The following is a 16,960-nucleotide window of genomic DNA, read 5'->3' as shown; positions in this document are numbered from 1 at the left end:
CCAAGGCCTCTAGCCACTACAAACGAATTCCAGACGCATGCGTCACCTTGTGCATCTGGCTTATGTGGCTACTGGTGAATTGAACCTGGATCCTTAGGCTTTGCAGGCAGGTGCCTTAACTACTAAGCCATCTCTCCAGCCCTCCCCACCTCTTTTTTAAGACAGAATCTTGCTGGTAAGTCCATGCTGGCCTTGAACTCTTGACGCTTCTGCCTTAGGCTTCCAGGGACCAGATGAGGAAGAGGACTGCTATCAAGATGCTCGTCTGGAGACAGGACTCAAGACTGGGCATCTCATTTACAAGAGAATCCTCAGCACACAGGATAGGAGCACCACAACTCCCCATAAGGAAACAGTGGCAGAGCTGGGCTCATGGGACTCTGGGCTACAAAGCAGAGGATACAGTTTGAACCCTAGTCTCTGACTCCAAAGCCCATGCTTCACTTCCTTGGAAAGTCTACATAATTTCTTTCCACAGCTCTTCAGCTATCTAAAACATTTCCAGTGAGACATAATGGCACGAATCTGTAATCCTAACACTCAGGAGGCTGAGGTAGGAGGACATAAAAGTTTAAGGATAGCATGGGCTACACAGTGCAACTCTACTTCAAAAAAGAAGTTTCTAGGAATGTTCCATGCGAGAAAGTCTATACACTCAACCCAGCTCCTCGGTGCAAGCCAATATGCTTCCTCTGGAGATGTCTTCCCACCAGGTTGGGTTCCTAAGCCAGGGAAACAGAGCTGTCCTGTGAAAAGTACAGTCACCCAAGGTGGAGTTAGAAAAGGCAGCAGGCTTGAATGGCTGGTCCACCAGAATGAAGACTCCCATACTTGCGGGAAGATGGCAAACGTGATCCTTGGCTGGGGGAAAAGCGGAACATGGCCAGATGTTGCTGTTAGTTTTAGTTCACACATGCCTGAGTTATCTGGATTTGTTTTTCGTCAAACATCTGTACTTTTATAGCTACTGTGGACAGCCTGACCTACAAAGCTATATACCCAATCCTGGGTGCCAGCTTGCCTTGGAAAGTGGGCAGAGGGATGGGTTCCGGGGGTACTGTCTCAAATGTATCACTTCAAAACCAAGCTGGGAGCAAGTGTGACAAGCAGCCAACACCAACTTAGGCGGAAGTGCCAGAGTGCCCCGTGACCTCTTTATCGTGCTCCCAGCCCACAGGCCTGATCGTGAGCCATCTAGGCAACAGGTGGGTACAAAGCACAACAGAGCCTTCATGTGCTCAAGTACAAATTTAATAAAGCCTTTGACATGTTTTAACCCATAAGTTACCTACAAAAACCAAAATCCTTTGACTATTTACAGCCACCCGGGTGCAGTGAGCACCAGCTATGAAAGCAGATTCGGGGTCAGAGTGCACGACAAGCACTGCCAAGGAGAGCCCGACCAAGTACCAGCGGCCCTCCCTGTCCACACACGAGGAGGTCAGGTCCATGTTGGCGCGTATTCCCCATTCTTTCCTCCCCAGATCCCTGGGCCTGAGATTCTTGGGCAAGCAAAACCAAGAAGGGCTCCATCTTCTTCATGCAGGCCGACCATCACCTGTGTGCTGCTCATCTATGGACAGCTGGGTACACATACAGTTGGCAGACATTTTCCGAGGAGTGTTTCAAGAAGGCGGCAAGTTCATAGCACAGTTACCAATCTGAAGTCATAATGATAACCTGCTGTGCGCACATTCTGCCAGCTCTCCATGTGAGGGAAGCAGAGTTCTCCAGAAGCCCGGGGGCTTGCCCTGGTCTGACACTGGGTCCAGCTTAAACTCTCCCATGGAAGCCATGGAAACAGGGCATGCCTGCCTTTCCTACAGCACGCAGGTTCCTGCTGGAAGTGTTCTTTGCTTTGGGGAGCACTGTAAGACCTCAGCTGTTAGCACAGAGCAGAGGGAGCTTCTACTCTGGTTTCCAGCTGGGTGATGGAGGGGTGGGAGATGAATGGGTTGACAGAGGACGTGGCTTCCACAAGAGACCACTAACCCAGGACCTGTGCCTCAACTCCTTGGATCCAGAGAAAATTCTCATGATAGAGGGGAGGAGGGAGGGCCCAGGGGCACAAGGGGTTAGAAAAGGAGATGCAATTAAAACAAAGAGAGCGGTAGCCAACCGAGGCAGTGAGGGTGTGCAGGGTTTCTGCAGCCCGGGGCCAGTCAGTACAAAGGTGCTGAGGGAGGATGGCATTAGGGCTGCTATTCTGGGGTGCTGCAATCCATGGAGAAAAGCTCTATCCAGAGGGGTGGGTGCCTTGGGTTAGTGTTGGTTTCCAGGTTAGGTAACAGACTGGGCAAATATGCATGGTGAGCAGGATCCAGTCAACAGTTAGTGTGGCCAGAAACAGGGCTGTTTTTCAGGGAGGCGGGCTTCTCTCCCAAACCAGGATGTCAAGAATGCACAGGGCAGGCGCCGCCCAGTAAAGGCTCCCTGGCAGCTCAGCCTGCCGAGGACTCGGAAGGGCTGCGGTGTGGAATGGGTGGCGTGGCGATGGAGCGGGACCTGCACTCTTTGCTGTCAGCAGTCTCCCCGCAAGTGGCTGGGCGCAGCTGCCGGGCAAGAGGCTGCTGTGGACAGGGGAGAGGCAGGACTGTCCGGTGCATAGAGGCTTGGCAAGGCCTTACCTGAGAAAAGTTTTCAGAACAGAAGGCAGGACCTCATGGGCAATAGGCTTTGTACATTCAGAACCTTGCCATGGGAACCACTCTTGCCATTCTGGGAGGGCATTCACACAGCACAGAGGGGTCGGGGAAGAAAGCTCTGCAAAAGACCACAGTACCGAAAGGAAGACCCTGTGCAGTCTCTAGGCCTGGGCACCTCAGGGCCCTGGGAAATAGGAAGACCCATGGGGTGGAGCTGGAGGTTGGTTCTCAAGCTCCTTCCCCAGCCGCAGCAGCTGGAGAATGCTGTTAGTGCTGCTGTGCACCTCTGAAGTTCCGAGGCCCCAGGGTGGCCCCATGGCTAGAGAGGGTGCAGGGTCGATGTCACCTGCACATGGCCACAGTCCCAGAGCCATGCTGCCTCCAGGAGCTGCAGGTGGCCTGGAGGCCAGGGGGTGGGGGCTAGGAGAGCTCGAAGCCCGTGTTCATGCTGACGGCGTAGCGAAGCTTCTCTCGGAGGACGCTCTTCTTGCTGTAGTTGGGCAGCTTGAGCAGGTTGAAGCACGTGGAGGAGGTGGGTAGGCGGCCTCCCGGCTCCCGCTTGCGGATGGTGAAGAAGCCCCGGAGGACGCTGCCCAGCGTGTCCCCCGTGTCCTGCAAGCGCACACACCAGACTTGTGTCAGAAAGTGCTTGGCAGGTGCCAGGGTAAGGAGGGAATTGGGAATTCCTGGGCATTGGGCAGAAAGAGGGTATGTACATGCTACACGAGGCCATGAATGGCCTGAGAGAGTACGGGGGAACAAGTGCTGCTTCAGGGGCTCACTGGGGAGTCGTGGGCTAAGTTCTCCCACACATGGACCTTCTGGTTAATGGACAATTATCAGTTAACCAACATCCACAGGGCACAGCACAGCCCAACTACTTTCTGGAGCTAAATGTTTCAGGTGCTGCCTAATATTCCCTCCCTGATCACCAGTGCTGTGGCCCATGTCCACTTAGCCTGTGGCTCAGCTCTCCATTAAGTCTGCAGGCTGCGGATGGTCCCGTATCTGCCCTGCAGGATGGAATAGGAGCTTAAGAGAGCGGTTTGGCGACAGGCAGCGCCACTCCCAGGCCGGCAGGCCTTCACAGGCGAGCGCATGCTGCGGTCAGCCTCACAGCACCCAAGGCAAGCGGGTTCTACGTCATTTCCTTCACAGGAAAGGAAGCTAGGAGCTTGCCCAGATGTCCAAAGCTCACAGGTAGAGCAGCTGACAAGAAAACATGCATTTGCCTACATCCTTACCCTGAACTTTGCCCTCTCCCATGATGCCTCACACCTGGAGCCCTGGCCAGACCAGCAGCCGTTAAAACAGCACCCCCTCAACCTCCACCCAAGTGTCCTTCCCCATGGAGGGAACAGGAAGAAAGGACCCTTAAGAGACAGCTGGGCCCACAGTGGCCTGCTCTGGTGCTCAGGAAACTGGGACTTTCTCATCTGGCCCCTGGAGCACAGGCGTCTGCCTGGCCGGGTGGCAGATGGGTCAGGCCATGGTTAGCCAGCACAGCTGACACCCGAGAAGAGGCGAAGGCACCCCGCCCCAGCGTGCTACCTGGTCGTCGGACACTTCCACACAGCGGATGGAGAATGGAGGCTTGAGGTAGGCAAATCCCAGGAGCGGGGGCCTGGAGCAGCTGGTCACAAACTGCAACACATGGCATGTCAGGGAGGACAGGAAGGGCTTTTGTTTCTCAAGTTATGCTCTGCACTGGTTTTCTCCTAAGGTGCAGCAAGCCCCCCATGAACCCAGGACACATCACACATCTCAAAGGCAGCACCCTATGGAACTAACGCTCAGGAAATCTTCATCCATCAGACGGCCCTGTGGCTTATGAATGTGAAGTGTCATTCCTGTCCCTAGCAGGCAGGTCTCCTTTGCTTATCTGTTTGACACAGAACCTCATGTATCCCATGCTGGCCTTGAATGCACAACAATCTTCCTACCTTAGCCTCCCAAGTGCTGGGACAAAAGGCATGTCCCACCACACCTAGCTAGACCTCGAATGCTCATTCTCCTGCCTCTACCTCCTAGTGCCGGGGCACATGTGCCATCCCGCTCAGGTAGAGGCAGGTCTCCAGTGGGTTGCCACGTAGTCAGCAGCAGCAGGAGCAGAGCAATGACCGACGCCCATCCTTAGAGCAGTCATAGCAGCACTGGAGGGCCTGGGTGAGGAGATGCTGGTCTTGTCTGGCAGGCACTGCTGGGGGAGGGTGGTACCCACCAGAGCCAGGAGCAGGGCGTCCTAGCAGAGCTCAAATCACTCACAGCACACCTGGGGTCCTGCTGGGCTTCTTAGCCACACAGGAAAGGCACCCTTGCCTGCCCCTGTACAGACCATTTTATAAGCTGAGCTCCCAGAGGCCTCACTGCAAGAGATTCAGTGGCTCTCAGCATGCAGATAAGAACCAATACTCTGGAGCCAGGGGCAGTATGTGGCCAGTCACTTTCCTGCTAAACCCTGACACCTTCTGGCATTCTCCAAATATAGCACTTGCGTTAAACCTCAAGTTGGTTTGCTCTGGTTTGGACACAGGTGTCTAGCCAACTAGAAATCTAAGGTCAACTTGCATGGGGAAGACCTAAGATACCTGCCCTTTAAAATTTTTTTTTGTTTATTTTTATTTATTTATTTGAGAGTGACAGACAGGGCGTGGGTAGAGAGAGAGAATGGGTGCACCAGGGATTCCAGCCACTGCAAACGAAATCCAGACGTGTGCGCCCCCTTGTGCATCCGGCTAACGTGGGACCTGGGGAACTGAGCCTCGAACAGGGGTCCCTAGGCTTCACAGGCAAGCGCTTAACCGCCAAGCCATCTCTCCAGCCCGAAACCTGCCCTTTTTAAAATTCAGCAGTAACCAAACATGTTCTCCTCGTAAGACACCAATTCTGGTTTCAAAATGTAGTAGGCAATGTAGAGTGCCAGTATTAAATATTATTATTTAAACAATGCTATAAATGGCTAGACAGTTTTACATGTTATATGTCAACAACTTTGTAAACTGTGCCGACACTATTTCTCGTGTAATAGGCTTTATTTCTAAGAAGCGGAAGCGTAGCAGCTTGCAGGCAGGGTGCAGTGCGGTGCTTGCGCACTGTCTTGGTACTCCGAACACCTCATCCAGTCACTCCACAGACACCAACTGTGCATCTCCAGTCCAGGCTGCTCACGACTGCACTGGATGTAAATTGGGACTGATCAAAGGAGGGCGGAGAGCTTGCGCCCTCCTGGTGAAGAGGAGGGACAGAGGGTGGAAGCCTCTGGAGGTCCTACTCTCACTACATTTAAAAGCAGCAGGGTCACATCTATGTCTGCGAAGACTAATGCTTCCCCAGCCAGCACTGGAGTTGCTCTGCAGCCACATATGGGGCAGACGGGACGAAGTGCTACAGGCTGTGGGCTGGTGACGTTTCTAGGTGAGCCGCTGGGGTGCTCTCTCTAGGAGGCAGGGTGAGCAGGTGAGCAGCCTCACTGGCAGCAGCAGTCAGCTCTGTCTGTAAGATGCACTGCTGGGAAGCCTGACCAGCTTCTGCAGTGATGACTATCTACTGCCGGTGTCCTGAGCATGTGAGGACCTGCTTGACAGAGGTGACCCTACCTTAGAATGGCCAGCCACGGAGAAAAATAGCTGCCACTTCAGTTAGTGGTGATACTACCACGTTACCTCAACATCAGCGGCCACACAAGAAAGCCACAGGTCTGTAAAGTGTCTGTGGTGGTGTGTGCCTATAATTCCACCACCAGAAGGGAAGAGGCAGGAGGATCAGATGTCCAAGGCCACCTTCTTGGCTACACAGTGAATCAGAGGGCAGCCTGGGCTACAGGAGATCTTGTCTCAAAAGAAGGAAGGAAAGCCGCACCTTACGGAAAACATTCCAAGGCACCAAATTTAGCTTTAGAATACAGCAAGGTGTTCATGCGTCTCAGAAAGAAAGCAGGTGGCAAAATGATTCAGTTTTCATAAAACTAAACCAGTACATGATATAGAGTGTGTCAAGTATGTGTGTCACCAGTGCCTACAAGACACACTCTCTGAGGTCGGCTGCCGTCCAGTGGCACTAGCGGGGAGGGGGTGCACTTTGAACACTCACAACTCCACCGACACCAGGATGGGAACTGGCTAAGGTCAGCCCCTCTATTTTTAAATGGTGCACCTTGAGCAGGGCATGGTGGGCTCATGCCTGTAATTCCAGCATGTGGGAAGCTGAGGCAGGAGGACGGCCTCGAGTTGAAGCCAGTTTGACCTACAGAGTGAGAACCTGTTTCAACCAATCTCCAAATACAGGCTGCTATCAGCCTAAGCAATTGTGTTCTTGGAACATTGTGTATGCATGTTTGCATGTTATATACTTGTTTCATACTACTAAGGCAAAGGGTACATGGAAGTAGCCGCTCAGGTAGGAAAACTCTACATTGGAAGGATGTTTAGGACAGCTTAAATCTTTCTGTACCTTCTTAAGGTAATAAGCTAGCACAGGTGATCGGCGGGCCCGTGGCACACAGCAAGGGGCAGGCAGCAGGCCAGGCTACCCCTGCAGCCTGTCTGGTTTGCAGGCCCATGAAGTTAACCTGCCCATGAGAGGGGCTATGCTCATTGTGACGGTCCTTTTGATAACAGCATTTTCCAGTGTAAGTTACTAAGTTAAGTGGCCTTCTAGGTTTGAGAACACACACACACACAGGAATACACACGGAAAATAAAATACCTTCAGAAACATGGCTCTTTCATCAGGTGTGAAGTCGGAGGCCAGAATATCCCAGAGCCAGATGATGACTCTGTGACTTCCATGAAAGCCGCCATAGTACACTGTGTGCTTCCTGAGAACAATGGAGACAAGGCTCAGCAGCGTAGTGACAGAGACTCACAGGTACAGGTGGGTAAGGTCACGTAACAAGTGCCACAGCCAGCTCTGCAGGCTGCGGCAACACTAGCTTCTCCTCCCTCTCTTTCTCTCTTTCGCTTCTTTTTCGAGGTAGGATCTCTCTGTAGCCTAGGTTGGTATGGAATTCACTGTGTAGTCCCAAGGCTGGCCTCAAACTCATGGTGATCCTCCTACCTCAGCCTACCAAGTGCTGGGATTAAATGCGTGTGCCACCATGCCCAGCTCTCTCTCTCTTTTTCAAAATTTTATTTATTTATTTATTTTTATTTTTATTTAAATTTATTTATTTGAGGGTGACAGACACAGAGAGAAAGACAGATAGAGGGAGAAAGAGGGAATGGGCGCGCCAGGACTTCCAGCCTCTGCAAACGAACTCCAGACGCGTGCGCCCCCTTGTGCATCTGGCTAACGTGGGACCTGGGGAACCGAGCCTCGAACCGGGGTCCTTAGGCTTCACAGGCAAGCGCTTAACTGCTAAGCCATCTCTCCAGCCCCATTCTCACTCTTTCTCTCAAATAAACAAATGAAATTTTGATGGGCTAAGCCATCTCTCCAGCCCCATTCTCACTCTTTCTCTCAAATAAACAAAATTTTGATGGGCTGGAGAGATGGCTTAGCGGTTAAGCGCTTGCCTGTGAAGCCTAAGGACCCCGGTTCGAGGCTCGGTTCCCCAGGTCCCACGTTAGCCAGATGCACAAGGGGGCGCATGCGTCTGGAGTTCGTTTGCAGAGGCTGGAAGCCCTGGCGTGCCCATTCTGTCTCTCTCCCTCTATCTGTCTTTCTCTCTGTGTCTGTCGCTCCCAAATAAATAAATAAATAAATAAATAAATAAATAAATAAATAAAAAGAAAGAGTGAGAATGGGTGCACCAGGGCCTCTTGCCACTTCAAACAAACTCCACATGTATGCACCACCTGGTGTATCTGGCTTACGTGGGTCCTGGAAAATTGAACCTGGGTACTTTGGCTTTTCAGGAAAGTACCTTAACCACTAAGTTACCTAGACCCTGGCCATTTTTTTTTTTTTTTTTTAAATTTTGAGGTAGGGTCACCCTTCTCTCTCCTGCTTTCTCTTTCTCTCTCTCAAATAAATGAGTAACTTGGTCATGTTCCCACTGGCTTATCCTCTATGTCCTCTCACCCCTGCCTCCATTCTTCTGAGGGCCCTCTTCAGTGGGCTATCAGTAGTCACCCAGGGGTCATGGTTACATCATCAAACAAACTCCATCCAGATGTATGTGCCACTTTGTGCATCTAGTTTTACATGGGTACTGGGGGCATTGAACCCAGGCCATAAGGCTTTGCAAGCCTGCACCTTTAATCAGTGAGCCAGTTCCATCTCTTTAGCTCCAGCACCCAGTTCTTAAGAGTGATCTCCAAGACAACAAAAAATGGCACATATTTACTCCAAAGCAGCTGGTGGGGGGGGGGGGGAAGAGGGGAGACTGGAGAGGAGGCTGCTTGGCCTGAGGTCCTGGAATGACTCTGTTGGGACCCTGTGAAGAGGAGCTGTCTTTCTAGAAGGCCTGAGCATTTTACCCTTCTCTCCTCACTGCCCCTTACTTTAAATCCTCCAGATCAATCTCAGCATTGTCCCCGGAGATGAGGCGCTGCAGCTCAGGGGTAGAGAACATTCGAATCCATTCTGGTTTGATAATGGAACGGAATCCGCTAATGAGAGCAGCTGTCTGGTTTTTGATTTGAGTGTGCATTCGAAAATGTGCCATCAGATGGATGTAGCTAATTCTGTTAACAAGGAAAAAAAAAACAAAGGAAATTAAGAGGTTGAGTCAGGCTGTTGCTAAATAGGCTGAAAGATGACTATAGTTGTTTCTGAACCATTTTACCAGACACAAATAGGACAGGAACATTTTATCAGAGCAATGATTATGACACCCATGACAATGGCTTTCCTGACTTGCACAGTTCCACTAGGAAAGCACTACATACCCAAGGCATCTCTTCGCTTGCTCATTCTCCAAAGACCGCACAGTACACCTCAGGATGACTCCCCCATACTATCAAGAATTAGAGGGAGCAGGGTCCTGCTTAGTCCTATTTGAGCTCATTCTCATGGGCATAACCAATTAAGTAATAATTATAGAGAAAAACTCTTTTGTGTTGAAACTTCGGTCCAAATCTTCATATGGTGTGCCCCAGTCTACAAAGCCCAAAGGGTTTTACAAAGGTCAACTTGGGGCTGGGGAGCTAGCTCAGTCAGTAAAGTGCTTGTCTTACCAACCCAAGGACCAGAGTTAAATGTGGGTGTGGAGGTGCATGCCTGTAACCTCAGTGTGTGGGGTGGGAGCTGACAGGAGGGTCCCTGGAGCTTGCTGGCTAGTCTAACCTAACTGGCGCAGTCCAGGCCAGAAGGAGGTGGATGGCGTTCCCGAGGAAGACGACTGAGGTTGTTCTCTGGCTTTTACATGCACACACACAAAGGCATCATAACACAGGCCTATAATCTTAGCTTTTAGGAGGTAGAGGAAGGAAAATCAGGAGTTCAATGTCATCCATGGCTACATAGTGACTTCAAGGCCACCTTAGGCTACATGAGACCTTGCTTCAAAATATGGGAGAGGGAGGAAGGAGACTTGCAGGATGTTTTCTGCAAATGCATCTGGCTATGTCTAGACTCAACAGAGAAGCCAGAATAACTAATACTACATCCAAGCAAAGGCTCTTCTGATTGCATCTTATGCACACTGATCTCACCTACAGCTGCAGGCTATGATGCAATCCTTTGAGCAAGTCAAACACATCCTACAAGCTTGTTAGCATTGCTGATGAATTAGCAAAGTATGTACTTGGGATTGAAGCACTTCAGCCCAACCAGGTACAAATGTCACAAATTGAACTTTAGTTTAAATAAATCTACTTTGTCCCACAATGCTCATGTCAAAATCACTGATCTTGAAAATATTCATTCATATATGTACATACCCACCCACTCAGATGTGTGTGTGTGTGTGTGTGTGTGTGTGTGTGTATACATATATGGCTTTTTGAGGTAGGGTCTCTCACGCCTTTGATCCCTGCACTCAGGAGGCCCAGACTGACATGAAATTCACCAGTTTCAGGGTGGCCTCAAACTCAAAGCAATCCTCCTACCTCTGTCCCAAGTGCTGGGATTAAAGGCAAGCCCCATCACGCCTGGCTTAAAAAAAATTATTTATTAATTTTCAAGCAGAGAGAGAGAACAAGCGAGCAAGTTTACAGAGGAGAATGGACACGCCAGGGCCTCTAGTTACTGCAAACCAACTCCAGACACATGCACCACTTTGTGTATTTGGCTTTACATGGGTACTGGGGTATCAAACCCAAGTTGTTAGGCTTTGTAGGTGAGCACTTTAATTGTTAAACCATCTCTCCGGCCTGAAAATATACCTATTAAAAAAACCGAAGCCAGGCATGGTGGTGCATGCCTTTAATCCAAGCACTCTGGAGGCAGAGGTAGGAGGATTGCCATGTTTGAGGCCACCCTGAGAATCCATAGTGAATTCCAGGTCAGCCTGGGCTAGAGTGAGACTAACACAAACAACCAAACAACAACAAAAACCAACTGAGATATAGCTGGGCGTGGTGGTACACCCCTTTGATCCCTGCACTCAGGAGGCAGGGGAAGGAAGATTGTTGTGAGTTCGAGGCCACCCTGAGACTACATAGTGAATTCCAGGTCAGCCTGGGCTAGTATGAGACTCTACCTCAAAAAACAAACAAGAACAAAAGATATGAATTTTTCTACTTATTAAAAAACTTTTTTTTGAGGTAGGATTTCACTCTAGCCCAGGCTGACCTGGAATTCACTATGTAGTCTCAGGGTGGCCTTGAACTCACAGCAATCCTCTTACCTCTGCCTCCTGAGTGCAGGGATCAAAGGTGTGAGCCACCATGCCTGGCTGGATTTTTCTACTTTTGCTCCACCTTCCACACATGCTATGAAGGTTACTTCCTTTTTTTGTGTGAGCATGTATGTGCAGTGTGTGTGTGTGTATGTATGCATGGGGAGGTCAGAAGTTGATGTCGGGTGTCTGCCCCTCTTTTTGTACTGAGCAGGGTCTCTCACTTGAACCTAGACTTCACTTACTGGCTATATTAGATAGCTGGCTTGCCCTGGGGATCCCACCTCTGCATCCAGAGTGCTGGAATTCCAGGTGGGCCACCTTACCTATCTGATAAGTGGGTGCTGGGGATCTGAACTTCAGGCCTTACACTTATATAAGTGCTTCCTCCATTGAGCCAGCTCCCTAGCCTCCATGTGCGTGTGACAGAGAGAGAGTGGGGGGGAGGGAAGGAGGGAGGAAGAGAGAGAGGGGAGCTTTATCACCCCAAAGGAAGGAAAACAAGCATTGCCAGGCCTTTGAATTACATGCAGGACTGGATACCATCACCCTACACAGAGCTCTTAGGCTTAGATGACAGGAGCTTGTGAAACAAGTTCCCATGTTAGGTTTCACAACAGGACAGGAATCTCACTGACATAAACCCACCTCCCCTGGCCATTACTTATACATGATACATAACACCTACCATGCCTGGATGCCACAGCTACTGGAAAAGGTAGCCTTCCTGGGAGTGGGCAGAAGCTATGGGACATGCCCCGTATCTGTTGTCATTTATAAGCTCTTCTTTCCAGCCAGGCATCTCAGAATTCTTTCACATGGCTTCCTCTGCGGCATGGCCACAAGTCACATGCTGGCAGGACCCGGACTCACCACTGTGCTGATGCCCAAGCCTAGGTCCTCTCTCCTTCAATCCATGCTCTTTATTTATTTATTTATTTTGTTTGGTTTGTTTTTTCAAGGTATGGTCTCACTCTAGCCCAGGCTGATCTGGAATTCACTCTGTATTCTAAGAGTGGCCTTGAATTCACAGCAATCTTCCTACTTCTGCCTCCCGAGGGCTGGGATTAAAGGCGTGTGCCACCACACCTGGCCAATCTGTGCTCTTTGTTCTGTTTTCAAACTCATGCCCTGTGGCCAAGGGATAGTGCTAATATATTTTAATGGTGTTGACAAGAGTATTGTTTTGACTATTCTGACAGCTAAAATATAAAACTCCTCCAAGCATGCAGGCTGATCTGATCCTAAAGCAACAAAGTATGCAGAACACTGCACTTGAACATGTGACCATGCATCAGACCCAGATGACTCACTGGGTGGGACAGACTGAGCATCATTGTCCTTGGAAGATGGATACTCAGATGGACAGTTCAAATGCCCAAGTGGCCTAGTGGCATAAGACTTGGTAAACTGACAAGAGGGCCCATGTCCACTCCTTGTGCCAAATTCTATGCTAAGTGGTCAAGAAAAAGTGGAGGAGAGCTAGTACAGAACATTCATTGAGAGGTTTTGCTTCTGGAATCAAAAGGATTGCTGATTGTGACACATTTCTAAAAGCCTGTTATCTGTGACAGTAGCTGCTGAGCCCCCATGCCTCTCTGATTTCCATGCCCAAGTACGTGTCTGCTCTATCTAAATTCATCACCGAGTCTTCCTGAGAACCATGTTTTCTACAACTGTCACATGCTATCATCCCAAAGTGAACTGCTCTTTGAGGTATCCTAGCCACCTTACCCTCTGGGCTCAGAACAGTGTCTGAACTGCTTAGGATCCATCTGTCTCATCCAGAGCCATCATTACATTTCTAAGAATACCATGGCCTGTGTGCTTCTGACCTTAAAGTGCTGCTGCAAAAAATAAATCGTCCATTCTTATTTTGCAAATCGAATTTAATACAATTCCAGCCTATGAACTGTAACCAGCAAATTCCATTATGATATTTATGACCTCTTTCTACCTCAATCTATCTTAATAAATTCTCAGTGTAAGCCCAGAGAGCTAGAATGAAGTCTTTTCAAGTGGTGACCTTAAAAATCTAATTGCTGTACTCACTTATTTTCATTTGTAACAGGAATGGTCTTCCCTCCAGGAACCAGTTCATGGCAGACAAGCTGGGGGAGAAGATAGGGAGTAATTACTGGGAGAATTCTAACTGGGAACTAACACTTCCTGAAGATGGACAGGCCTGGCTTAAGTGTCCATGATAATGAGGGTATTAAGATGCTCTGAGTTTGGGAACAACCATTTTTTCACAAGACCTCAGGGCTGAAACATCAAAAAAGCAGGGCCTATGATTAATATGAAAGGGGTCTTTTCATCTAATTCTTATTCACACATTTGTACTAAGAAACCTGGATGTCACAGAGGAAAACGTTGGCACTTAGGAACACAGCAGGATGTTAAATAAATGTTGATACATTCACACTTGGGAATCTTATACACCATTTAAAAGTATGATGGAAGTATTTACTTAGTGTAAAGGTGAAAAAAGGGATATTACACAACAGCATACATGGCATCATTTCTGCAATAAACAAAACAAAACAAAACAAAACAAAACAAAACAAAACAAAACAAAGAAACCCTCACATTTACACATGCATACACGCCACTCCAGACACACACCATGAGAACAGCCTGGAAGGACACAGACTACAAGAGCATGCTACATAGGCATTTTAGGTGGTCATCAGCTTCATTCTCCTCCTCTCCGAGGTAGGGTCTTACTCTAGCCCAGGCTGTCCTGGAAGTCACTCTGTAGTCCCAGGCTGGCTTCCGACTCAGCGATCCTCCCACCTCTGCCTCCCAAATGCTGGGATTAAAGGCGCATGCCGCGCGCACGGCCAGCTTTATCTTTATGTTTATATAGTAGCTCATTTTCTTTGTGAGATGTTTCACCTTGCTTGGCTTTTCCCACAGAAGGTTCCACAGAACACTGACTGAGCCACTCTTTGGAGAAGTGTAGCAAGAATATTACTCTTTCTCTCTGTGTAGTCAGATGAGCTAGGGCAACCTGAGGTTCACGTACTTCACTAAAGTTTCTGTCTCACAGGTTTCTCAAGGCCCTGGCATGTCAGCATGCTCGATGACTTTTCAGGAGGAGGAGGCTGGATCATGAGGAGATCCCATCAAAGACTCAGATCTGACCAATGTACATTTATGAAGTAAGGAAACTGGTTTAGGGAGACTGAGCGACTCTCTGTGGTGATGTTAACAGAGCGAACCCAAGAAGCCAGCTCTATACCAGCGTGCTCATGGCTTAGTCACTCCAGAGCAGCCCTAAGCCACATGGACAGAAAGTGCCCTGCAGTTGCCTCCATGGGAGACAATCTAAAAGGAGTAACTTTGACAGGAGCAGCTTCTGCCTCTATGAGTTCAAAGGTCTTTTCTTCCTCCTGAGCTCTTGATAATGAGGTGAGCAGGGATAGGACTCTCCTCAGGTCAGTCGTCCTTTCACATCACGTCAAAAGCCTCTACTTGTAACGTGTAATCCTCACCAAGAATTACAAACTGGGACTCACAGCTTCTGCCAGGAACCGCTAAGATGTGATTTGGGCAGGCAGGAGATCTGTAGGAAGCTTTCCAAGCACAAACATGCAGTCGCTAGGCCAGCAGGAAAGGAAGGGGAACCCTCCCCCGTGGCCAGGTGGGAGGAAGACAGGAGGGGTGAGACCAGATGGCAAACCATGGAGGGAAGGAGCTTGCCAGGAAGACCGACATACCTGCCCCATGACGTCCTCATCGTAGGACAGCGTCAGGCCCAGGTCAGCAATGTCCCCGTCGTAGCGCTAAGGTAATCAAGAGGGGTATTGGGACCAGGAAGCAGTAATCCTTGAAGAGTTTTTCTCTACAAGGCGCCACTATGGAGGAGGCAACTCACTGCCCCAGCTTGATGCAGACAAGGCTACTTGTTACCCCAGGGAGGAGGCTGTGTCAGTCCCGAGGAGTGGACGGAGAGGCATTGGGGGGGGGGATACTGTTCCAGGTCATGACGACAGGATGTCCCTTGGCTGCGGATTTATATTAGTGCTCACTTCATCACCCACCATTCAGCACTAACCTTGATGGAGGTGAGGTTTTTATAGAACTCCGAGTCTAGTGAAGGAAGCTCATCCACAGAGCTATAGAAGATGCTGTGGTGGTGCCCGAGCAGCTGACTCAAGAAGAAGGAGGCAAAGGGTACGTCCACCACAATTCCCTGAGGGAAGAGACAGGAAGCTCTTAGCTCAGCCATTAGCTCAGGCCCAGGGGTGGGGGCGGGGGCACTGGCATCCAAGCTGTCTATCTGGAGAGCTGTATACCTCCCTGTCATCTGAGAAACTGCCTGGGAACCTCCGAGTGCACAGGCCATGGGCACAGGCCAAGCAGCCCAGGGACCTCAGCCAAGGGACTGTCAGACCAATGACATCACTTTCCTCCCTACAAATGGGGACAGCACCAGTCGTTTTGCAGGCACAAGCATGTGTTATGTTAGGCACAGCAGAGAAGCACAGAAAATACTCACATCAGGCCTGTGGGGAAATTTCCAGAAGGAAGAGACCTAAACTAGGTGTTGAGGTGCACCAGGCACTTGTGCATGCCCCATGGAGAAACACAGGTCTGTCTGGCTATGGCTGTGTGGAGGGACAGTAGGCACTAAGGCTAGATCAAGAGGCCCTGTACGCTGGCTGAAGTCTGTACTCTACCCTGAGGGCTTGAGGCAAGAAGAGATGGGTTGTATTTTATATATGGTGAGTGGACTGGAGGAAAACAGGAGACAGCACATGGTTGTCATAGGTAAGGGAGAGGGGCACAGACGTGAGGCCTGGGAGGTGGACAAGACATTCAGAAGGGCCAGGATGCCATGCTTCTTCTCGTGACCTTAAGCTTCATTCTAGCTTTGTGCTTAAAGGGAACACAGAGCACCTGCTCAGCAGGCCCTAGTAGTTTTTAGTTTTCTGTAATAAGGGCTCAACTTGGGAGCATTTCTGCTTTGCAGATAAGAAATCAGAGCGTGAGCCCAGACCACTCTCTAGCATAGGGCAATAGAAGAGCTGGATGGTATGTGCGCAAGGCCTCAGATGGACACCATTCCATAGTGGCTGGGGACTGAGACCGGAGATGGGCTTTCATGTCTAAGCAGCTACCCCACATGGTCAGCCTCCTTTCCCTTTTCCACTTCCCTTTGGAAGGCACCTGGCTTCTCCAGAGCTCAGGGGCAAGGTGGGTGCCAGTCTGATGGCCTGCTTCTTTTGCGCTATGCCAGGAGTCCCACAGACTCTGGGTCCCAGAAGCGCTGGAGCTCATTAAGGCTAGAAACAGCCTCTAAGGAGGTCCTGCTGCAGCTTGGCTTTGCTCCTGGGAAGTGGGATTCTCCAGGTTGCTCTTACTCCTTCTTTGTCCAGGGACAGGGATTAGGAGCTCATTGGCTTCCTCCAAAGCCTGTCGTAGCCTCTACCGCCCTAACCCCATGAGCCCAGGGAGCAGAAACTGACAGCAGTCCTCTAGAAGCAGTGACAGCAATAGTGCTGACTGACCTGGGTGACCTGGTGCCAGGTACAGGAGAAGGTTTATATGCATGGCCTCACATACAATGGGTGACAACCCAGCCACA

General features: G+C 49.9%; 1 protein-coding gene across 3 annotated transcripts in view; it reads right to left on the bottom strand.

Moving 5' to 3' along the window:
* Positions 1-1,233: 1,233 nt before the first annotated feature.
* Positions 1,234-16,960, bottom strand: part of Ube3b (ubiquitin protein ligase E3B) — a 62,178-nt gene continuing 46,451 nt past the window's right edge. For all 3 annotated transcript variants that reach the window (XM_004664108.2, XM_045132427.1, XM_045132426.1), the window contains exons 22-28: positions 15,428-15,565; positions 15,090-15,155; positions 13,420-13,478; positions 9,089-9,271; positions 7,350-7,461; positions 4,197-4,289; positions 1,234-3,257 (exon numbers count right to left, since the gene is read on the bottom strand). In XM_004664108.2, the coding sequence (XP_004664165.2) occupies positions 3,066-3,257; positions 4,197-4,289; positions 7,350-7,461; positions 9,089-9,271; positions 13,420-13,478; positions 15,090-15,155; positions 15,428-15,565 (843 nt within the window). In that variant the 3' untranslated portion in view covers positions 1,234-3,065. The remainder of the gene's footprint in view (positions 3,258-4,196; positions 4,290-7,349; positions 7,462-9,088; positions 9,272-13,419; positions 13,479-15,089; positions 15,156-15,427; positions 15,566-16,960) is intronic.

The sequence above is a fragment of the Jaculus jaculus genome, chromosome 13 (assembly GCF_020740685.1).
Source record: "Jaculus jaculus isolate mJacJac1 chromosome 13, mJacJac1.mat.Y.cur, whole genome shotgun sequence".
NCBI classification, from domain to species: domain Eukaryota; kingdom Metazoa; phylum Chordata; class Mammalia; order Rodentia; family Dipodidae; genus Jaculus; species Jaculus jaculus.
This window is presented reverse-complemented; position numbering and strand designations above follow the sequence as displayed.